This window comes from Aquarana catesbeiana, linkage group LG04 (genome assembly GCF_042186555.1).
Source record: "Aquarana catesbeiana isolate 2022-GZ linkage group LG04, ASM4218655v1, whole genome shotgun sequence".
In the NCBI taxonomy this organism is placed as follows: Eukaryota; Metazoa; Chordata; class Amphibia; order Anura; family Ranidae; genus Aquarana; species Aquarana catesbeiana.
In genome coordinates this window covers 494,464,335-494,489,094 of record NC_133327.1, presented here as the reverse complement: position 1 = coordinate 494,489,094, position 24,760 = coordinate 494,464,335, and the positions used below count along the sequence as shown (strand labels likewise).

At 41.7% G+C, this 24,760-nt stretch overlaps 1 protein-coding gene across 4 annotated transcripts in view; it reads left to right on the top strand.

Annotated features, from left to right (window-relative positions):
• CEBPZOS (CEBPZ opposite strand) overlaps positions 1-18,470 on the top strand; it is a 33,004-nt gene extending 14,534 nt beyond the window's left edge. The window contains exons 3-6 of one of the 4 annotated variants that reach the window (XR_012243946.1): positions 328-372; positions 6,863-6,944; positions 15,630-15,745; positions 17,267-18,470. Coding sequence is in view for 2 of the 4 variants with exons in the window: in XM_073627702.1 (XP_073483803.1) it covers positions 328-372; positions 6,863-6,944; position 17,267 (128 nt within the window). In the remaining 2 variants the exon portion in view is untranslated. Of the gene's footprint in view, positions 1-327; positions 373-6,862; positions 6,946-15,629; positions 15,750-17,266 lie in introns of those variants that run through there. The other 3 variants (XR_012243945.1, XM_073627702.1, XM_073627703.1) reach the window with 3 other exon arrangements.
• The last annotated feature ends 6,290 nt before the right edge of the window (positions 18,471-24,760 follow it).

Below are 24,760 nucleotides of genomic sequence, written 5' to 3'. Positions count from 1 at the left end.
ACGGGGGACCTGAGAAAAGGAGGATCAGGGCTGCTTTGTTTAAAACCATTGCACAGAGCAGGTAAGTATGATATTTTTGTTATAAAAAAAGAAAAAACGGGTTTACAATTACTTTTACTACTAAACTGCACTACACTAAACCTTTCACACAAACTTTTTTAGTAAAGACCAGTAAAAAGGAATTATGGTAATGAATGGGCTACATTTTTACTCAAAACAACGACATGGTGTTCCCCACTAAATCATGTGCAGTGTAGGTGTTGTGCTGGGTCAACTTTTATAATAATGATTTTAATTGCTATTAATTATTAGCTTTCTTGTGTTAAGATTTCAGGTATACAATGAACAGAAGGTTACCCTCTGTTTTAGAAGGTAAGTGCACATTTCAGATGTACTGTACAAAATACAAAGGTAAAATAACATTTAAACAAACTAAATTCACATTTTAACCTATTTGGAACTATGTATTTACTATAACCTAATGTGGGAAAATCAGCCCTGCATAAGTTCCAGGCTCACCTTGACTCCGGTTCCAGTGTTATTTTCAGCAATCAGCCACAGCACAGGGTCTGTATGCAGGCTGTGCCATTCATTGGCTGCCTCTGTCTAAACAGCCAGTCAGTTGCATTTTCTGCACACAGATCACTGCACTGTAGTACAGCAGTAGACAAAAAGTCCAACTGATATAGGGTTAAAATAGGTTAGGGTATAATCTGAGTTTAGCTCCACCTTAAATGAGGCCATAAACGTACCGTAATTTATTTTTAGTGGTTCCATTGCAAACAAAAACTATAAATGTCAAATTTCTGATTGATAACATCATAGCAGTAATAAATGTGATCAATGTAAGCAAACCAATGGCAATACCCTTGACTAACAGAAATATCTTGTCCAGAAATCTTTCTATACCTTTTATGATATTGCTGGTTTGCTGCCAGTACAGTATATAAGCACTGCACATTTTATGATATTGTGAGATATTACTAACTAGAAATCTTTTATGAAGTTATACTGCATATGCAGTGGTACAGTATTTGTAGTACATATTCGTTATAACAGTCCAAGTGCCATATGCAAATACAGGTATCCAAATTTTTTTTAGGAGCACAATACAATCCATTTTACATATAATGTATGTGATATATGGTAAACTAAACCAAGAGAAGCATAGAGAAAATAAAAAAAACAGAAGACATGTTTAAAGACCAAGTGTGCAATTAGAAGAAAATGGGAATTTCACCCATAGGCCACCCTTCTCATAAAATTTGGCAGTGCAGACCTCTGACACAGACAAATCAACCCAAGGCTGGTGCATTGTTTATGTCCTCTGAATGAAGAAGTACCGTAAAAGAACCCCCTGAAGTGATGTGCATGGAATATTCAGTGGTACCATGCACATCATTACTTTTTTTCTGCAAGGGGCTGCTGGACACCATATCTGAGCGACCTCTTAATAACACTGTAATAAAAATAAAATTCCAGGATCAACTATTCTAGGCCCAATATATCCAAGGTCTCATGAAGGGAGACTATTGCTTAACCCTCCAAAACACATTGGCTGTGAATCTAACATAGTTTTGGCTGGAGTTTTATTCTCAGTGAAGTGTGGCATATTGGAATACAAATAGGACTGGTAACTAGGGATGAGCTTCGAGTTCGAGTCGAACTCATGTTCTACTCGAACATTGGCTGTTCGCAAGTTCGCCGAACAGCGAACAATTTGGGGTGTTCGCGGCAAATTCGAATGCCGCGGAACACCCTTTAAAAGTCTATGGGAGAAATCAAAAGTGCTAATTTTAAAGGCTTATATGCAAGTTATTGTCATAAAAAGTGTTTGGGGACCTGGGTCCTGCCCCAGGGGACATGGATCAATGCAAAAAAAAGTTTTAAAAACGGACGTTTTTTCAGGAGCAGTGATTTTATTAATGCTTAAAGTCAAACAATAAAAGTGTAATATCCCTTTAAATTTCGTACCTGGGGGGTGTCTATAGTATGCCTGTAAAGGGGCGCATGTTTCCCGTGTTTAGAACAGTCTGACAGCAAAATGACATTTTGAAGGAAAAAACTCATTTAAAACTACCGCGGCTATTGCATTGCCGACAATACACATAGAAGTTCATTGATAAAAACGGCATGGGAATTCCCCACAGGGCAACCCCGAACCAAAATTAAAAAAAAAAAATGATGTGGGGGTCCCCCTAAATTCCATACAAGGCCCTTCGGGTCTGGTATGGATATTAAGGGGAACCCCAGCCAAAATTTTTAAAAAAAATTGACGTGGGGTTCCCCCTAAATTCCATACCAGACCCTTCAGGTCTGGTATGGATTTTAAGGGGAACCCCGCGCCAAAAAAAAAAAAAAAAAAACGGCGTGGGGTCCCCCTAAAAATCCATACCAGACCCTTATCCGAGCACGCAACCTGGCAGGCCGCAGGAAAAGAGGGGGGGACGAGAGTGCGGCCCCCCCCCCCTCCTGAACCGTACCAGGCCACATGCCCTCAACATTGGGAGGGTGCTTTGGGGTAGCCCCCCAAAGCACCTTGTCCCCATGTTGATGAAGACAAGGGCCTCATCCCCACAACCGTGGCCGGTGGTTGTGGGGGTCTGCGGGCGGGGGGCTTATCGGAATCTGGAAGCCCCCTTTACCAAGGGGACCCCCAGATCCCGGCCCCCCCCCTGTGTGAAATGGTAAGGGGTTACTTACCCCTACCATTTCACTAAAAAACTGTCAAAAATGTTAAAAATGACAAGAGACAGTTTTTGACAATTCCTTTATTTAAATGCTTCTTCTTTCTTCCTTCATCTTCTTCTTCTTCTGGTTCTTCTGGCTCTTCTGGTTCTTCCTCCGGCGTTCTCGTCCAGCATCTCCTCCGCGGCGTCTTCTATCTTCTTCTCCTCGGGCCGCTCCGCACCCATGGCATGGGGGGGAGGCTCCCGCTCTTCTCTTCATCTTCTTCTTCATCTTCATCTTCTTCTTCATCTTCTTCTTCTTCTTCTCTTCTTCATCTCTTCTTCCTTCTTCATTTCTTCTGCGGGCCGCTCCGCATCCATGCATGGAGGGAGGCTCCCGCTGTGTGACGGCGTCTCTTCGTCTGACGGTTCTTAAATAACGGGGGGCGGGGCCATCCGGTGACCCCGCCCCCCCCTCTGACGCACGGTGAATTGACGGGACTTCCCTGTGACGTCACGGGGAATGCCACAGGAAAGTCCCGTCATGTCCCGTGCGTCAGAGGGGGGCGGGGTCACCGGGTGGCCCCGCCCCCCGTTATTTAAGAACCGTCAGACGAAGAGACGCCGTCACACAGCGGGAGCCTCCCTCCATGCATGGATGCGGAGCGGCCCGCAGAAGAAATGAAGAAGGAAGAAGAGATGAAGAAGAGAAGAAGAAGAAGAAGATGAAGAAGAAGATGAAGATGAAGAAGAAGATGAAGAGAAGAGCGGGAGCCTCCCCTCATGCCATGGGTGCGGAGCGGCCCGAGGAGAAGAAGATAGAAGACGCCGCGGAGGAGATGCTGGACGAGAACGCCGGAGGAAGAACCAGAAGAGCCAGAAGAACCAGAAGAAGAAGAAGATGAAGGAAGAAAGAAGAAGCATTTAAATAAAGGAATTGTCAAAAACTGTCTCTTGTCATTTTTAACATTTTTGACAGTTTTTTAGTGAAATGGTAGGGGTAAGTAACCCCTTACCATTTCACACAGGGGGGGGGCCGGGATCTGGGGGTCCCCTTGGTAAAGGGGGCTTCCAGATTCCGATAAGCCCCCCGCCCGCAGACCCCCACAACCACCGGCCACGGTTGTGAGGATGAGGCCCTTGTCTTCATCAACATGGGGACAAGGTGCTTTGGGGGGCTACCCCAAAGCACCCTCCCAATGTTGAGGGCATGTGGCCTGGTACGGTTCAGGAGGGGGGGGGGGCCGCACTCTCGTCCCCCCCTCTTTTCCTGCGGCCTGCCAGGTTGCGTGCTCGGATAAGGGTCTGGTATGGATTTTTAGGGGGACCCCACGCCGTTTTTTTTTTTTTTTTTTTGGCGCGGGGTTCCCCTTAAAATCCATACCAGACCTGAAGGGTCTGGTATGGAATTTAGGGGGAACCCCACGTCAATTTTTTTTTTAAATTTTGGCTGGGGTTCCCCTTAATATCCATACCAGACCTGAAGGGCCTTGTATGGAATTTAGGGGGACCCCCACATCATTTTTTTTTTTTAATTTTGGTTCGGGGTTGCCCTGTGGGGAATTCCCATGCCGTTTTTATCAATGAACTTCTATGTGTATTGTCGGCAATGCAATAGCCGCGGTAGTTTTAAATGAGTTTTTTCCTTCAAAATGTCATTTTGCTGTCAGACTGTTCTAAACACGGGAAACATGCGCCCCTTTACAGGCATACTATAGACACCCCCCAGGTATGAAATTTAAAGGGATATTACACTTTTATTGTTTGACTTTAAGCATTTTTAAAATCACTGCTCCTGAAAAAACGGCCGTTTTTAAAACTTTTTTTTGCATTGATCCATGTCCCCTGGGGCAGGACCCAGGTCCCCAAACACTTTTATTGACAATAACTTGCATATTAGCCTTTAAAATTAGCACTTTTGATTATTCATGTTCGTGTCCCATAGACTTTAACGGTGTTCGCGTGTTCGAACGAATTTTTTTCCTGTTCGCATGTTCTGGTGCGAACCGAACAGGGGGGTGTTCGGCTCATCCCTACTGGTAACAATGGGTTTCACCTGTGTATGCACTAGAAAAATTCTACTAGCTCTGGCAGTCTTATTATTAACAATTTTTTATTTTATCATTTAAATTATTACATTTATTCCTGGCATGAAATGTTTTATAATGTCTGTTAGTCAATTATATTGTCAGTCAGTCTCTCTCCCCTTGTGATATTTACAATCCAATGGCTAAGTAAAAAGCACATCATTGTTTTTCTTAAATATGACAGATATGTAAACCATTAAAAATACAGGCCACTGAAATTTAATATTTCACTGTTTAGATGATGCTGGAGAGTTAAACCAGCTAACAGTTTTTTTTCTGATATTTCTTCTGGTGGTGAGATGACTACACTTAGGTTTTTATACCTGTTGTGAGGAAATCCCAATCTTTCTGTGAGTGCTCTTTCACACTGGTGTTAATGCTTAGCGCCCTCTGAAAAGTGACCTGAGGTAGATTGCTTTTCAGAGGTGGGTATAACAGCAGCTACAGGCATTTAGAAGGTGCTACTGCTGCCTCCTCTTGGGACTGCACTGTAACTGTAAGCTTATCCCAGCGTAGCCCCATTGATTCTCATTAGGTAAGTTTGACAGGAGGTGTCACCTGCCAAACTGCAGACTGACTTAGGAAATATTGCGTAACAAAGCAAAGATTTACAGCTGCGGCATGTGTACAGCCCTGTCAGGCTTGTTTTACTGCCCCCCAGCCACCTGTGTGAAAACACCCTTAGATCTATAATATATTTCAGGTAACAGGAAAAGTGGAAACACCTAAAACACATGTAGTGCTACCCCCACAGGAGCCACTGGTGAATAGGGATCCTCCACCCTGCACAGCCAGGCACACAGAATTTTCACAGCACTCTGGAGTCAAGACACAGTACTGGTAGCTTTGTGGGGGGTTTTTTGTTTTGTTTTATTAGGGATATCGAACTTGCATGGTGTTAAGTGTATTATGCTTGAAGCACAAACTCCCAGGATGAGCTGGCACACTTTTAGGTGATCTCACAATAGGGCACAGTCAGATTTTAGCAAATGCCCTTTACAAACAGGGACTGCGGGCCCCTTGGTTGTGTAGCAAAGTCCTAGTGCCCAGCTGTCCTCCTGTGGCTACTGATCCCACCACATCTTCAGGCACTGCCAGCCCACCTGGCTGCAGCTGCCCCTTTCTCTAGCCCTCCTGGCTAATTTTCCACAGTCCTCCCAGACTGACTCTGCATCCATCTCAGACTGCTCTCACCCAGTCCTCTCAGTCTTTTCCGACTGTAATACTCACCAGCCCATCTGGCTTTCTTCTCCTTGAAGATCTCCCGAACGTGCTCACTGGCTCCTGCTGTGCTCACACCTGCTACCGTGCCACTGGACAGGATTCCTTTTTGGCATATCAGAGAATCGTTCCTGCACCCGAGCTTCCAGATCTGAGATCCCCCCCTCCCAGACTAGGGGGTTACCCTGAAGAGCCTACCAGCAGCCTCCTAGCACTCCATCTCCAACCTCCTAGTTGGTGAGCCCTTGAGGGTAAACCCCCTAGCACTCCATCTCCAACTTAAAACTCTCCTGCCCAGGTGGGCTGACCGAGTATTTGAGGGGGCCTGCCCCCTGCCAAACCATCTGTTGGGGATTGGTCAGGGCCCTCGTGGATACCCCAGGCAGCTCCTCCTAACCTCCCTCCCATTCTTCTGGAAGTTTCCAGAAGAAGGGAGAGGTATCAGAGATGCTGCCTGCTGAGTCATACCTGCCCCCCCTGGATCACTCACCCGACCCAGAATAAAACACAGCCAAGCCAAAACATTTTACCTACACCGACAAAAACCTAACACTACCTACTGTAGCACATTTGAGGTTGCTACACAAACAATGGGTGAGAAAAGAACTAGGAACTAACTACCCAAAACTTCATGTTGTAGAGATCAGTAATTCAAAAAGTACTGCAACCACAGGGAACTAGCCATGTAGCCAGGGAACTAGCATTTCCAGATGAAGGCTATAAATTGCAGCCCACGTATATCTACATACCATAATTCTGTAGAAATGTTGAGATGAGGACTATGGATCATTAGAAAAATGAGGTGAAGGTGAAGTCCTAAAAACATGGAAGGTCTTTTGTTTTTAAAAAAGTAACTGCCTGGGTAATTTTTTTTTTTTTTTGCAGTGTATTATAAATCTAACGAATGGGCTGGATTACATGGAAAACGGGAAAAGGATGCACAAGCATGGAGCGCAAAGACTAATTAGTGAGGGGTTTTTTTTGTTTGTTTTTTTCCAATTCTTCATATTGCATCTATGACATGGGTAATGAAACTGTAAACATGTAACTCTGGGAAATTTATCAAGTTAGAGCGGTAGCAGTCAACTTACCTGATGTAGGGGCCCTCAAATGCAGCCACTGACATTGCCAGAAGGCCGCACATAACATGCAGTGAATGTATTGCTACAGAAGACTGTCAGAAGCAGCAAACATGAACCAGGAGATGGTCAGAGACTGCATACATTCTACAGAAGATGGTTAGATATTATGCATGACCAAACATGCAATAGGTGTTGTTGGAGACTGGGGAAATGCTTCAGGAGACAATCAGACTGGAGACATGTTAAATGAGACTCCTAGAGAACACTATTTTTACAGCCCCTTTTAAAGAAATCAGTGCTTTCACATTTGTACTCTTTAGAGCCCCTTAAAAATGACTTGTGCCACATTTGATACTTCTCTCAACAAGATTGATTATAAAAAGGGATGAACAGCACAGAAACCAATAATAATGTAAAAGAAATAAACCAAAACACCAATGTGAAGAATATTTTTTTTACTGGCTTGAGTAAGAACCTAGGTAAGTGAAACACATACTACTTTTGGCAGAGGCCCTGAGGACTCCGTACAGTAAATGCCAAAGTGCCTCAAGCAGCCCCTGGGCTACTGGTTGGGCACTAGGAAGCTAGAGGGAGTAGGGGGTTCTGCTGATTGTAGAGCTTTAGCTCTGACTATGCAAGGAGCATGTAGACTGGTACTTTTCCACACAGATAGCAGCAGTCCTCTGAATTTTACTTGCAAGGGCGAGGAGTTTGGACTGGCACTGAGAACAATTAAACTCTTAAAAACCGATTTTTTAAATTTTAGCCTTATGATAAATGGTTAATATAGAATCAATTAGAAGAAGTATGGGACTTTTGAGGTTCCAAAAAGTATGCAGTTTTTTTAAAGTATAAAAATATAAACTTTATTGACAAACAGAGTTTCTTTAAAATGACCATATAGGTTCAAACAAAGCACATCACTTGAGTATCATTTGCAACCACTTCTTACTCTACACGTTTCGCTCAAAGAGCTTCCTCAGGTATTTTGAAAGTGTTGCATGAAGTTTATAGAGAATACTACAAAAGAAACAACAATCATAAGAGATTTTGTTTGACAATTGACATAATAAATCATACAATTGCATACCATGACATTAAAAATTGTATACATACATTTTACACAACATTCTTTAATAAGGAGCTGGGCATGCATGCCTACCATACCAGATGCTTGTATTTGACCAAATAATGAATGGTAGTTCCTAGGTGAGAACCCAGATTGCAGGGAGGAGCATGTGCACAACCATAGAGACAGAATAAATTCTGAAAAAGATTTACAATTGCAAATTTTATTGTAGAATTGTATTGTACCAACTGATCCTGATTAAGCAAATCATGATCAGAGTGGACTACAACTACTACCAATTAAACACCATATTAACCACAGATTTACCTAAAAAATTCTTGTGAATATAGAACCAATGTGGTCTTCATATCCCCCATTGAGGAGGAGAAAGTTAAAACATTTGTAGATATTGCTGTGGTATCTCACAGAAGGTGCAGAAAGATGTTAATAGCACTTTATGATGACCCAGGAAAAAACCTGTGACATCCCTGTTTTTTTCCTCGGTCATCATAAAGTGCTATTAACATCTTTCTGCACCTTCTGTGAGATACCACGGCAAAGGTGAATATGAAGACCACATTGGTTCTATATTCACAGGCATTTTTTAGGTAAATCTGTGGTTAATATGGTGTTTAATTTGTTGTAGTTGTAGTCCACTCTGATCATGATTTGCTTAATCTGGATCAGTTGGTACAATACAATTCTACAATAAAATTTGCATTTGAAAATCTTTTTCAGAATTTATTCTGTCTCTATGGTTGTCCACATGCTCCTCCCTGCAAACTGGGTTCTCATCTAGGAACTACCATTCATTATTTGGTCAAATACAAGCATCTGGTAGGCATGCATTCTCAGCTCCTCATTAAAGAATGTTGTGTAAAATATATGTATACAATTTTTCATGTCATGGTATGCAATTTTATGATTTATTATGTCAATTGTCAAACATAATCTCTTACGATTGTTGTTTCTTTTGTAGTATTCTTAAAAAAAACTCCATGCAACACTTTCAGAAGCTCCTAAGGAAGCTCTTTAAGTGAAACATGTAGAGTAAGAAGTGGTTGCACATGATACTCAAGTGATATGCTTTGTTTGAACCTATATGGTCATTTTTAAAGAAACTCTGTTTGTCAATAAAGTTTATATTTTTATACCTTAAAAAAAAATCTTTGCATACTTTTTTGGTACCTCAAAAGTCCCATCCTTCTTCTAATTGATTCTATTTTCCAAGGGATGTGGTACCAACCAATGAACTTTCATTACCCAACTTCAAAAATTCCAAGTGCTAAATATACATTATTAAAGTGATCCTGCCTCTATAGAAAAAATATTCAGGAAAGCTGTACCTATAAATGAAGAAGGTAAATAACTTTACCGCTGTCCTTAGCTCTGAACTCTGCTCCATTTCTGTGAAATGGTCCCCTGAAGTCCACTGGGAAACAAACACTTCCGGTAGTGTTGATCTCATTGGTCCCCCACAGGGCTGTGTGGTTCTTCCTGCTAAACTCCACGTCAATGCTGTATACTGTAATATGTAAAGGTCAGTCAGAGAATTCAGTGAGAGCAGCGATCAAAACTCACTCAAGCATCTGTTTCCCAATTCAGGACTTCATGGACCATTTCAGTGGACCATTTCTGTTTCCCCTAGAGGACTTCAGGGAGCATTTCAGCGGAAAATAAAGCATTTACCATCTTCTTTTACAAGTATGGCTTTCCTAGACATGTTGGGTATAGTGACAGTGTTGCTTAAAAACACTTCAATTGAGTTGTACCCTCTTTAGGACTGCCAGCCCGCATTGTACTGCGGACGTGCGACTCCTACAGGAACAGCAACGTACCTGTACGTCGCTGGTGTCTTCCAGGTTCAGGGCGCGCAAGAAAAAGAAACAAATATATTTTTAGTAAAAAGCAGCACATAATACACACCCCAAGATTACCCCAAGATGTTAACCCCTTCCCAGCCAATGTCATTAGTACAGTGACAATGTATAATATTAGCATTGATCATTGTATTAGTGTCACTGGTGATGTCCATGTCACATAGTCAGTTCCCACCCAGTGTCAATGCCACATTGCCCATCTGTCACCCTATTACAGTCCCACTATAAGTCACTGATCAATGCTATTACTGCTATGAAAAAAAAATTTCCTGTATATGTACAATAGTTTGTACATAGTTACATAGTCTGGTTGAAAAAAGACACAAGACCATCTAGTTCAACTATAAAAGGGGAGAAAAAAAAAACGCAGATAGCTGTCATAACCCCGGTATCATTTTAAACAGCGGGCGGTCTGCTTTCGGATAAAAGTGGTCTCTGCGGCTTATTTGCAACACCCCCCCCCCCCCCCGCCCTGCTGCTCCCCGGTGGTCTCCGCCATATACCGAAGCTGTCGGTAGCGTCGGAGACGTTCCAGTAACATGGAGCCAAGTGAGGGAAGGATGGCCCACACTGGGCTCCATACCATTGGATGACAGAAGCGACGTCACTTCCGCCCAATGGTCTTAAAGGGGAATTTTTTTTTGATTGCATTTAAGTGTTAATGTGAGATCTGAGGTCTGTTTGACCCCAGATCTCACATTAAAGAGATCATGTTATGCTTTTTTTCTATTACAAGGGATGTTTACATTCCTTGTAGTAGGAATAAAAGAGACCCAATTTTTTTTTTTTTTAAATAGACAGTGTAAAAACATGTGAGGTATCGCCGCAATTGTTAGAGTAAAAGCAATAATTCTAGCAAAAGACCTCCTCTATAATTCAAAACTGGTAACCTGTAGAATTTTTTAAACGTCGTCTATGGAGATTTTTAAAGGTCAAAGTTTGTTGCCATTCCACAAGCGAGCGTAATTTTTAAGCATGACGTGTTCGGTATTAATTTACTCGGCGTAACATTATCTTTCACAAAAAAAAAAAAAAATGGGCTAACTTTACTGTTTTCCTTTTTTTTTAATTAAAAAAAAGTGAATTTTGCGTTCAAAATTCAAAATTGCGTTTGTAAGACCGCTGCGCAAATATGGTGTGACATAAAGTATTGCAACAACCGCTGTTTTATTCTCTAGGGTGTCTGAAAAAAAATATATATAATGTTTTGGGGTTCTCAGTAATTTTCTAGCAAAAAAACCTGATTTTAACTTGTAAACAACAGATCTCAAAAAGAGGCTTGGTCCTTAAGTAGTTAAGCTTATGATCTACCAAAACTCTCAGATTCTTCTCCACCATCGATTGCCCCAGTTGTACTCCTCCTAGTATGTATGATGCATGCATATTCTTAGCCCCCAAGTGCATAAATTTACACTTTTCAACATTAAACCTCATCTGCCACATAGTTGCCCAATTAAACAGTGCATTGAGGTTGGCTGTAAGTTGGAGTAAGATCGCTTTTCCACTGCATAGCTTGGTGTCCTCTGCAATGACTGAAATGGTACTTTTAAACTTTTAACCCTATATCATTTATAAATATATTTAAAAAGTAAGGGTCCCAACACTGAACCTTGGGGTACACCACTGATATCCTTAGACCAGGCACGTCCAAAGTCCAGCCCGCATTCAGGTTTCGAATGCCCCGCCTGGTAATTTGGACATATATATCTTTTGTGGCCCCCAACGAATCTCCGTATGCTGGGGCCACAAAAGATATATATTCTGGCTGCCTCGGAGGGGACAAGGAGGGGGCGGGACAAGTGCCCTACATACAAGAGAATTTCCTGTTTAGGCGGCGGCCTCTGTAATAGGAAGTCCTGTCTCCTGCGCTGCCATTGGACGACTGTTCTGACCATCATAGGAGCCGGGACTTTGTATTAAGGAGGCCGCCGAGAAAACAGGAGTTTCTCCTGTATGTAATCTGTTGGCGCTCGTCCCGCCCCCCTCCGAGGCTGCAGATGGTCATCGATTAGACTGCACTGATGGCAATAGTGAGTCTGCATTCAGGGCAATAGGGGTGCTGCATTCATGACAATGGTGGGGCTGCATTCATTGCAATGGTGGGGCTGCATTCATGGCAGTGGTGGGGCTGATGCATTTATGGCTATGGTGGGGCTGCATTCATGGCAATGGGGGTGCTGCATTCATGGCAATAGCCAGTTTTGTATACATTTGCAAACTGATTTTTTCAAGCCTGTAGACTTTACCTTACACATTAGCCATGAGTGGGGAACGGCGTCAAACGCTTTTGCAGAATCCAATTATACCACGTCCACCGCCACCCCTCTGTCCAAGGTTTTACTTACCTCCTCATCCCATTTTAAATATAGGCACCACATTGGCCTTACACCAATCCAGTGGTACTATTGCAGTCAGAGTCTCTAAAAATTAGAAACAATGGAAATTGAAATGACAGAGCTCAAATTCTTTTAGGATCTGTGGGTGTGAGCCATCTGGTCCAGGTGCTTTATCCACCTTTTATTCTGTCTAAATATTTCTGAACCATATCAATTTTGAGCCATTGTGGACAATAGCTCCCCCATGCTCCTTTGTATACACAGAGCTGAAGAAGGTATTTAATACATTTGCCTTCTCTTTGTCCCCAGTCACCCATTTTGTAAAGGGCCTGCATGCATAGACCTGGCCTTTTTACTAATAATATATTTGAAGAATTTGTGTCCTATCTTTTGCAATCTGTCGTTCGTTTTGAATTTTTGCGACCTTGATTCACCTTTTACATATCATGTTTTATTCTTTGTAGCATTTAAATATTTATTTTTTGAAAGCTCATAGAATGCATTAAAAGAAAAAACCTTCTGACTTTACAACCCCTTTAAAGCCTTTTAAACTTGTTGCCCATGGGAATATACTTTGCAGTGTGTTCACATACAGTCTTTTTGAAGAATTCCCATTTCTGTTTTGTATTCAATAATACCAATATTCCCTCCCAGTCTAAGACTTAGAGAGCAGCCCTCATCCTTGGAAAATGTGTTCTCTTAAAGTTGTGTTTTTATCAAAAATATGGGCAGAGTTCAGCTCCAAAATACTTTAGTATAATACGGTACCAACATCCCTAAGACGTATGACATCGATAGGTGGGGGATATGGGACTATAAAGGTAGAAAGAAAGGAAGAAAGTAAATATACTCAGATCTTAAAAAGTTAAATTATTTATTACAGAAAACTGATAAAAAGTAGGGAATACAGTATAAATCACAGTTATAGGTACATACACATTTGCCTAACATCGACAGCGAAAAAACTGTAGTCACCTACAAATGGATATTACGTCCACATATTTCAACATGTTTCGCTGGTGTGGCTTCATCAGGAAAGGGACGTAACACTTTATTTAGTAACCATAAAAAAAGTACATATTTCTCAGCTTTAGGTGTATAAGAAAAAGAAAAGAAAAAATAGTGTTAATATACAACATTTTTATTGTACATATTATAAACTGACATATACATGGCTAAGAAACAAAAAAAAAAAGGGGAACCCCCACACACACACACACACTCACAACCCCAAAAAAGGACTCCACCCCCACAAATGGAAAAAAACTCCCGTAAATTGAAAAGGGCAAGAGAGTGTGTGTTCAAATGGAGGTTTTTCCAGGCCGGCTAGCATTCCCATACCCAACTCCAGTCCAAACGTAGCCAGATCTCCCGTAGGGAGGGATGTAGCTATTATTCAAAAACGCACAGTAATGCCTGTAACATGTAATGTATATTTAATATTTTTGAATTATAGGGAAGGGGAGCACATGTTCAAAGCAGGCCCCAAGGAAACATGAACCGTACTCACCTCCAACAAAAGCGTTGCAAAAATGCATACTGGGAGCTCAAGTGGACGAAGCAGATAAACGATCCTTAATTTAGTACTAATATATTTGAAGATTTCACTTATTCGAAAAATATTTGATAAATAGCGATGTCCCCCCTTTGTAGAAAACCCCCACCAGCCAGCGGTCACTTCAAACCAAAAGGCGGGAGGGGATTAGCTATAAATCATTTTTGTAGCTATTTTGAACCTCTGTCTCTCTCTATCCCTTTTCCATCTTTGTCACCACGTCTCCCTGGTCGTTTCTTTCCTTGTATCACCCTGGAATTTTGGAGAGCCTGATGAACATGTGTTAGGCTGATGTCTGATGGGATCCTCTAGAAAAGGTGTTTGCCAGTTTTTTCCTCTTATTCTGAGGTTCAATATTATCTAAAATGAAATGTATTTAGTGTACACATCTTGATGTTTGCTTATGGGTACTGTTGTAATCTGTGGGAACGTTTTCTAAAAAGATGTATTGCACACGCGTGGTTGTTGTTTTACCAATGTACCTATTGTATGTTCCATTTTCTTTTTCTCCATCGCGCCATGCAGGTATGCCTTTCATGCCCATATTCCAGTTCCTCTTTGCCATAGATCCCCGTACGGAAGCCCGAGGATATGCAGCGGGATTGGTACCTCATTTTTGAGGATTCCTTATTCTGCTGTATGCCCTCCTTGAGGGTTCCCATATGACACAGCATCCTGAGGTTTTACCATCAGCATAGCTCACAAACACACACACCCAGAGATGGAATGCTTCCACCCGGGTGGTGTCTGCACTGCATGTATGCGGTGAGGCATTGCGGCGCGCACCAGCATTCACACACTTCCGGCTTCCGGGTGTTACTCCGTGCCTCGCGCACCTTCGTTCTTGCGTCCGCGTTGCGTCATCACGGCGGTGTGACATCACACGCCGCGATTTGGTGCCAATGGGGGGATATTTAAACCCGCCATGGTGATGGCCATGCTGGGAGCTCAGGAGACAAGGTGACGATTCTGCAGGTAAACTTTTCTGATCAATCGAACACTAATCCTTCCCATTTTTTGTTGAAACTTAGATGTTAGCTTACTTTCTTTTCTCTCTTGTGTTTTACTGATAGGCGTAGTCTTGATGCTCTATCACCCGGTCACCGGTTGTGTCTGCTGTTCACCTGTGCCCCATGTGCCTCCACCGCCTTTCGGTTTGAAGTGACCGCTGGCTGGTGGGGGTTTTCTACAAATGGGGGACATCGCTATTTATCAAATATTTTTCAAATAAGTGAAATCTTCAAATATATTAGTACAAAATTAAGGATCGTTTATCTGCTTTGTCCACTTGAGCTCCCAGTATACATTTTTGCAACGCTTTTGTTGGAGGTGAGTACGGTTCATGTTTCCTTGGGGCCTGCTTTGAACATGTGCTCCCCTCCCCTATAATTCAAAAATATTAAATATACGTTACATGTTACAGGCATTACTGTGTGTTTTTGAATAATCGCTACATCCCTCCCTATGGGAGATCTGGCTACGTTTGGACTGGAGTGGGGTATGGGAATGCTAGCCGGCCTGGAAGAACCTCCATTTGAACACACACTCTCTTGCCCTCTTCAAGGTACGAGGTTTTTTCATTTGGGGGATGAGGTCCTTTTTTGGGGTTGTGTGTGTGGGGCGGGGGGTTCCCCATTTTTGGGGGGGGGGGTTTTGTTTCTTAGCCATGTTTATAATATGTAAAATAAAAATGTATATTAACACAATTTTTTCTTTTCTTTTTCTTATAGACCTAAAGCTGGGAAATATGTACTTTTTTATGGTTACTAAATAAAGTGTTACGTTCCTTTCCGGATGAAGCCACATTGGCGAAACATGTTGAAATATGTGGACGTAATATCCGTTTGTAGGTGACTACAGTTTTTTCGCCGTCAATGTTAGGCAAATGTGTATGTACCTATGACTGTGATTTATACTGTATTCCCTACTTTTTATCAGTTTTAAATGAAATCACGTTATGGTCACTGCTACCCAGATGTTCATTTATATGAACATTAGTAATAATTGTAGATGCTGTACCTTTCACACAAACCAATTAATATACACTTATTTGAATTTTTTTTTTTTTGGTCTTTTTTTGTTTATATGATAAAAAATAAAAACCCAGTGGTGATCAAGTACCACCAAAAGAAAGCTATTTGTGTGTAAAAAAAATATATTTTATTTGGGTACAGCGTTGCATGACCGTGTAATTACCAGTTAAAGTAGTGCAGTGCTAAATAGCAAAAAATGTCCTGGTCATGAAATTTTGCACTGCCTAGCTGTTTTGTAAATGATAAAGCTCTCCATCTCTGTATTATTTGTTGGTATGCCTTTTTTATTTTGTCCGGTTAGGTTTTAGTTGGCCATAATATAGATCTGTAAATTATGTTTTTTAAATCTTACATTTTGGGGCTTGGCCTACTGATGGTTTAATACTTTAAAGGCTAAGTTCACCTGTAGTAACATGTTACACCCATATTTAGGGTGTAACATGTTACTATACAGTAGTTGCCCACACCTCCCGATCCACCCACATAACAGTGGGTGGGGGATCTTCTCCCCACTGTCACAGTTTAGAAACAGGATGGCTGTGTATGGCTCTGCCCACACAGCTGCATCATTCATAAAGTTCTGTGTATGAATGAACTACAAGTCCCATATTCCACTGTCTGCAGGATCCCGACATTGCACTCAAAATCCACTGATCGGGAGAGAAATGCTCTGCAGGCTCAAGTGTAAAAAAAATAATAATTGCACATTTTTTACTTGCAAAAACATGTCCATTTATTATTATTTTTTTTAACTTGAACTTATCAACTTTGCTCATGCCACTGGCACTGTCCCTGAGCTCTCTCCCCAGCACCAATATTTTCGCCCAGTCTTCTTCTTTGGGGTTCAGGTTTTACTGCCATTTTGGCTGTACAGGGATTCTGTAACTTTGGAACACGCGCAGGAATTCATTCATGCCGGAAAATGTACTATGTGCTGCGCATACTCAAATTATTGTACTTTTTTCAGAAGATTGCAAACAGGCATGTGAGATTCCTTTATTGCAGAGCCAAGGGGACATATTTATAGGGCACTTAATATGTCTTTTACCAAACATTCATGAATCTACCAGTTACATATGTTTTAAATGAAAGTGATTCACCACCAGTGAACGCTTGGTGAAAGTCACATTCTAGAGCTTCATAAATATGCCCCCTATTGTCTTCTGCAATAACAAATAAACTTGCCTGTTCACACACTTTAAATGTTTATGTAAAGTTCCACTTTAAGACAAAATTGTGTAATTTCTAAACGCTTGCTTGTTATTTCAAAATCATTACATCAAAAAGATAAATTATTTAAATAATAATTTCTTGCACGTTTCTCTGTTTTTCAGGCATTATATATTCTTCCGTTTCTATATTCTATGTTCAGGATGAACACACAACATATACGGGGTCAATCGCTGAAGAACTGCAGATTCAGACAGACAAGCAATAGATATTTGTTTTTTTTTTTTGGGGGGGGGGGGTCAGGGGGTTGTGCTAAAAATGTGTATAAAATTGTTGTACCCACTAAGAGCTGCATAAATCTTCAATATATCAACAAGACCCCCTGGAAAATCTGACAATAATTAGTTGCCTACTTCTGCTTTACTTCTGTCTGGGAAGGTAAAGGAAGCTTTCAGGCATCCTATGACCTCTAGGATATTTTATATGCACAGTACCATCTATTGGTTAAGGAGAGAAGATGTATACCTGCATGGGATTAAAATAGAAGTGAAGGCAATTTTTTTTTTATTTTGGATGTAAGGGAGGGTTATAACCCCTGGCAGTTTCTGCTTGTCACCTGTGTCCCACTGGGGAGCTTCCCCTTCTCTTTCTGTCCCATTGTTCCAGCAGGAAGTGAGAGGAAATCCCTCCAAAGTGATAAATGTCCTGGTTGTCACCAGGACTATTGTCCCCAGTGGTAGATTTCTGCTCTATTCTTGTTCTGAGTTATGGCTGCCTAATTGAAAACCCCAAATTTGTGATTTTTCTTTACTTTTACTCTTTATTATAACAGTAACAGCTCATGCACACAGGGCTTAAAAAAACGCCGCTTTTACAGTTGCTCATCTTTTGTTTTCTGCCTGTAAAAGCACATCTGTTAGCCTATGTGTCCATGCACACACAGGAGTTTACAGGCGGAAACAAAAAAACATCACCAGCACGTTCAGGAGAGGATCTTTTGAGCAGAAAAAGCGCTTGAGCATTGATTCCAATGGCCAGAATAAAGTAATACTATGGCCATTGGAATCCATAAGTGCCTAAACATGGGTTTAGTACACTGCTTTAGGAGCATTTTTTAAGCTGCTTTTTCCTGCCAGGAGCAACTTTAGGAGCACTTTTTAAGCTGCTTTTTCCTGCCAGTAGTAAAAGGCGTTCAGAGAAGAAATACAAATGCTCTGTGTGCATCAGGGCCTAAACAGGACAAAGTGAGAGGTTGAGCTTCCCTAATGAGGAAAGAAACCGCAATAAAAATATAGCAGGTATTTTAATCCCATTTCACTCTATCCATACCTTAAAAAAAATAAAAATAAAAAAAGGTTTTGCTCTCAAGAGATACCATATTTTATCTGTTTTTGTATGCAAAGGAGGTGGGTGAGCAACATTTCGCATCTATTGTTTCTCTGACATTGCAGTGGGATTCTGTTAAAGCCTAACTCCAGCTTTGCGATCACTTTAGTTTGTTTGGGCCAAGAAATGTGGTTGCTGTCACAGCGCTGTAAAAACTGTATGTAGCATTAGCGTCCCAGAAGCAGTACAGAGACTGCCCATCCCATTCCCAGGAACAAAAGAGTTGGGCTGAGTGCTGCTCAGCCATTTACAGGAAGCCTTGTAGTTTTATGAACTTTTTCTGGTTGAGATGGACGAATGACGTCCTTCTACAGCTGTCAGAACAAAGCACCATATACTGTATGTAGTGGACGCTATACAACGCTGAGAGCAGCCACATTTCTTAGTGAAGGGCCCGAACGAACATGATGAGGGACCCAAACAAAAGTGGTAGCAAAGTTGGAATTCATTTTTAAAGAAAAAAAATGATCAGCTCAAGTAATTAAATAATTGTTGATACTGTATATCTACCAACTTTTTAAGATGGGGAAAAAGACACTTTACATGCAAAAAAAATTAAAACTCACAACCCTGCTACAACTCGCGTCACACATCACCCACGCCATTTCATTGGTAAAAAATAAATAAATACTAAAAAACACAAACTACTTGAACACATTGGTGCCTTTTCATATACAGTATGACTGTGCTGCCCATTGCAACCAAACACCATCTCTCCATTTCAGTGTAAGAAAGTGACAACAAACAGCATTTCTTTTACTCTTTGCCAGAGGTCTCCAAACTTTCTAAACAAAGTCCTTTGGACTTTAGGGGGACCAGATGTTGGTGTGAGTGGGTGGAATAGTATCCCATTGTTATTACAGTTAATGCTGGCGCAAAGACAATGTATACGTGTAGAATAATAGTAATGAGGCACATTCAGAACAGACAGATAAATGCAAGCAAAGGGCAGCAGTTTGGAGATCACTGCTTTATGCTAATGAAAATAATTAAGAATAGAAACACTTTTGTTGTTTGAATAATACATTTATTTACACTGCCTTGAAAAAGTATTCATACCCCTTGACATTTTCCACATTTTGTCATGTCACAACCAAAATCATGAATATATTTTATTGGGATTTTATGTGATAGACCAACACAAAGTGGCACATAATTGTGAAGTGGAAGGAATATTATATGGTTTTCCAATTTTTTTTACAAATAAATATCTGAAAAGTGTGGCGTGCATTTGTATTCAGCCCCCTTTACTCTGTAAAGTTATTCCTCTGCCGTCCTGAGAGAGGAATCAATGTCCACCAAGGGAAATAAAGAAGACAAGGCCGCCGCCCACGATCTCCCTAACAGGGCTCACCTTAAAGCGATCCATACCTAAAGAAGATGGAATAAGAAATCATGCATAATTGACCGATGAATATTATTATTTAACCAGTTGCTGACCGCCGCACGCCGATGTACGTCGACAGAATGGCATGGGCAGGCATAAGGGCTTACCTGTACGTCCCTGCCTCCCAGCGGGCGGGGGGCCCGATCGCCCCCCCAGTGCCTGCGGCGATTGGCGATCCGTGCTGAGGGGGAGGCCACTGATTCATGGCCACCCCCTCGCGATCGCTCCTGGCGAATGGAATGCTTCCTCTGCTTCTGTAATGAAAACGGAAGCAGAGGAAGTGATGTCATCGCTCCTCGTGAAGCCTTTTTGTTACGGCTTCCAAGGAGAGAAGACATCCAAGTAAGTGCACCAACACTACACTTACAGTAGAACTAATCACCCCCCCCCCTTGCACCCCCTGGCACAGTGACACCAATAGCAGTTTTTTTTTCACTGATTACTGCATTGGTGTCATTTGTGACTGTTATAAGTGGTAGGGCAGTTAGTGGTAGGCCCCTCTAGGTCTAGGGTACCCCCCTAATAAAGGTCTAACTCCTTGATCACCCCCCAGTTAACCCCTGTCGCCAGTGTCACTAAGCGATCTTTTTTCTGATCGCTGTATTAGTGTCACAGGTGACGCTAGTTACCAGGTAAGTATTTAGGTTCAGCGTCAGTTTTTTATAGCAACAGGTACCCCCATATACTACCTAGTAAAGGTTTCAACCCCCTGATTGCCCCCTAGTTAAACCTTTCACCAGTGATCACCGTATAACTGTTATGGGTTATACCGCGCACACACGAACGGACTTTACGGCAGACTTTGTCCGGCGGACTTTCCGAATGAACGGATTTGCCTACACGCAATCAACTAAAGTCCGAAGTATTCGTACGTGATGACATACGACCGGACTAAAACAAGGAAGTTTATAGCCAGTAGCCAAAAGCTGCCCTAGCGGCGGTTTTTGTCCATCGATCGAATCGTCCGACGGACTCCGGTTCGGTCGTGTGTACGCGGCATTAGTTTGTTTTTTATAGTGTCAGGGCACCCGCCGTTTATTACCTAATAAAGGTTTAACCTCCTGATTGCCGGCGGGTGATATAAGTTAGGTATTAGGGTCAGATAGGGTCTGTGTTGCCCCAGGCAGCGTCAGGTTAGTGCCAGTACAGCTAACACCCACGCACGCAGCATACACCTCCCTTAGTGGTATAGTATCTGAACGGATCAATATCTGATCAGATCTATACTGGCGTCCCCAGCAGTTTAGAGTTCCCAAAATGCAGTGTTAGCTGGATCAGCCCAGATACCTGTTAGCACCTGCGTTTTGCCCCTCCGCCTAGCCTAGCCCAGCCCAGCCCACCCCAGTGCAGTATCGATCGCTATCACTTACTAAACACATAACTGCAGCGTTCGCAGAGTCAGGCCTGATCCCTGCGATCACTAACAGTTTTTTTGGTAGCGTTTTGATACAGTCGCTGACAGTCAGGAGCTCTTTTTACCTGTGAGTCTCACTAGTGTACCACTAAATTTAGAGCCCAAAATGGCAAATCGAAGGTACACTAGTGAAGAGGCCTGCACGTTTCTGAGCATGACAGATAGTGAAGAGGAAGTCACTCATCTGTCAGATTCAGGCTCAGAATACGATCCTGTAGACGACAGCGGCTCCATGACAGATAGCTCTTACAACGGAGTTGTGGTCCCTGCCAAGATCAGGCGTACCAGACCCCAATCTTCTTCTGCCGTTGAGGTGCAAGAACCGCAGGGCTCTCGTAAGGAGCAGAGAAGTACTAACACCGCTATTCCTTCTGGTGAACTGGCAAGCACCAGCGGCCTAGTACACCCAGGTCGTACATCCAGCACTGCAGTAACACTTGGTGACGTGGCGAGTCCCATAAGTGCAGTTCAAGCTGGCGAGTAGTAATGTCCCGCTCCCACCAAGAAGACAAAGACAGGCCCGTCGAGCCCATAGTGCCCTTCCTGCCGCATTCGCCAATCCTAATTGGGAACCCACCACTTCTGCAGCACCCGTACTTCCCCCATTCACTGGCCAACCCGGCATTCAGGTGGAAACAGTTGATTTTACGTCACTTCATTTTTATTCGCTGTTTTTCACCGAAGATCTCTATAGATCTATTGTGGACCAAAGCAATTTGTTTGCTGGTCAACACATCACCACTTATGTGAAAGTAAAAAGTTAGGGTATATTGGCGCTACCTATAGACATTAAATACTGGGATAGCCTATACATATATCCCCCCCTTATTTTTTAAAACTTGTAGTGATAGGTCTGTGGGGTATATGAATTATCTAAATTCCCCTTATAGTATGAGTGATACCCCAGCAAACACAAAATATGTCTACTAATCATATAACACACGTCAAATGTCGCACAGCTTAGATAGTTCTACAGCATCTAGAGAAAAAACCAGAGGCTATATTCCATTATGTGCATTTGCTGAAAGCCATATACCAATGCGGTGATGTGCGTATAGGTTATATGTATTAAATTAATACCCTATGCGTTTTGGGTATAACTTAAAATCGCATACAGACAAAACAGCTAATAAAAAACATCCAGCAACTAGATTTCCAACATATATTATGACAGTCCATATAATGATGCTCCTATGGCAATTTCAGATTCCCAATGGTGACTTTGGTGATGAATCAATTTGTCAGGCGACTCTCGTGCTCCCCCTTTTGGTTGCCTACTCACCAGCTTCCAGAACCCCACCAGGGGTATACCGCATATGGTGTAATATGTTGGATCACTTCACTGGCTGTTTCATCTGGTAAATCTTGCTGTAATCAGCTCCACAGACCCCACAACGGGGAAATGCTCCTGTATCTTCTAGCTGTTATATATTGTGCTGGATTCCACTCATATATTCAAAAAGAAAGGAAAAAGCTTCCATGGCATAATAAAGTATAAAACACTTTATTTAAAATATATATAAAAGCCCACACAGCGAAAAAAAACTGGGCTGAAAAATAGTGAATTCAAACAGGCAGGACTAAGTCACAAAAATAATTTGCAGAGTAAAAATTAAAATTAAAAAATAAAAATAAAAAAGAAAGAAAAAATCAGGCGCTATTGTATGCCTCTGTCCAGATGGATTAGGGCAGCAATAGACCTGAGCAGTACAAACTTTTGTTAAAAAGTCCCTCCTAACAGGCATAGGCAGCTAGGTGGGGGTATGTAAACACCAGCCGCTCACAGCGTCCTCCTCTCTCGTATGCCCTGGAGCTGACTGACAGAGTGTGATGCCGTTGTGCGCGCTTCGTCACATGACGTCCTCAGCAACGGTATCACACTCATGCTTCTGTTGGATTTTATAAGGAGAGGGTGTGTATACACAACCTGCGCTTTAGACTGCAAAGCTATGGAGATAGATACATCCACTCCAAAGCCAATACCTAATAATACAACAAATTGATCTCCCATTTACTTTATGTTAGACCTTTTATGCAATCTGTATATCTATATTAATATTTTATTATCTATACATGGGTTTTGAAAGCGCTCTCCATTGACCAGAATCAGTTATAATATACAATACTCCCCCTGCTGGTTCGAAAGCAGAAGCCAGCACTACAAGTCAATTCAGTATAACACTAGTACAAGGGAAATTCCTGAGTGATATCTCATATAAAATGTATCTATCTCCATAGCTTTGCAGTCTAAAGCGCAGGTTGTGTAGGAGGGACTTTTTAACAAAAGTTTGTACTGCTCAGGTCTATTGCTGCCCTAATCCATCTGGACAGAGGCATACAATAGCGCCTGATTTTTTCTTTCTTTTTTATTTTTATTTTTATTTTTTAATGTTAATTTTTACTCTGCAAATTATTTTTGTGACTTAGTCCTGCCTGTTTGAATTCACTATTTTTCAGCCCAGTTTTTTTTTTCGCTGTGTGGGCTTTTATATATATTTTAAATAAAGTGTTTTATACTTTATTACGCCATGGAAGCTTTTTCCTTTCTTTTTGAATATATGAGTGGAATCCAGCACAATATATAACAGCTAGAAGATACAGGAGCATTTCCCCGTTGTGGGGTCTGTGGAGCTGATTACAGCAAGATTTACCAGATGAAACAGCCAGTGAAGTGATCCAACATATTACACCATATGCGGTATACCCCTGGTGGGGTTCTGGAAGCTGGTGAGTAGGCAACCAAAAGGGGGAGCACGAGAGTCACCTGACAAATTGATTCATCACCAAAGTCACCATTGGGAATCTGAAATTGCCATAGGAACATCAGTATATGGACTGTCATAATATATGTTGGAAATCTAGTTGCTGGATGTTTTTTATTAGCTGTTTTGTCTGTATGCGATTTTAAGTTATACCCAAAACGCATAGGGTATTAATTTAATACATATAACCTATACGCACATCACCGCATTGGTATATGGCTTTCAGCAAATGCACATAATGGAATATAGCCTCTGGTTTTTTCTCTAGATGCTGTAGAACTATCTAAGCTGTGCGACATTTGACGTGTGTTATATGATTAGTAGACATATTTTGTGTTTGCTGGGGTATCACTCATACTATAAGGGGAATTTAGATAATTCATATACCCCACAGACCTATCACTACAAGTTTTAAAAAATAAGGGGGGATATATGTATAGGCTATCCCAGTATTTAATGTCTATAGGTAGCGCCAATATACCCTAACTTTTTACTTTCACATACTGTACAAGGTACCTTATTAGGGACTTTGTGGAAAGGGAGGCAGCAACCTGTGCTTTCTGATCCTATAGCCAGGCCCTAAAGCGCAGTTCTTTTCCATTTATATTACATCACCACTTATCCCCAGTCCTCCCTTGCCAGAGATTGGAAACCAATTACAGTTTCTGAATTTAAGATCTTTCTGGGCCTATCCCTCCTCATGGGCATA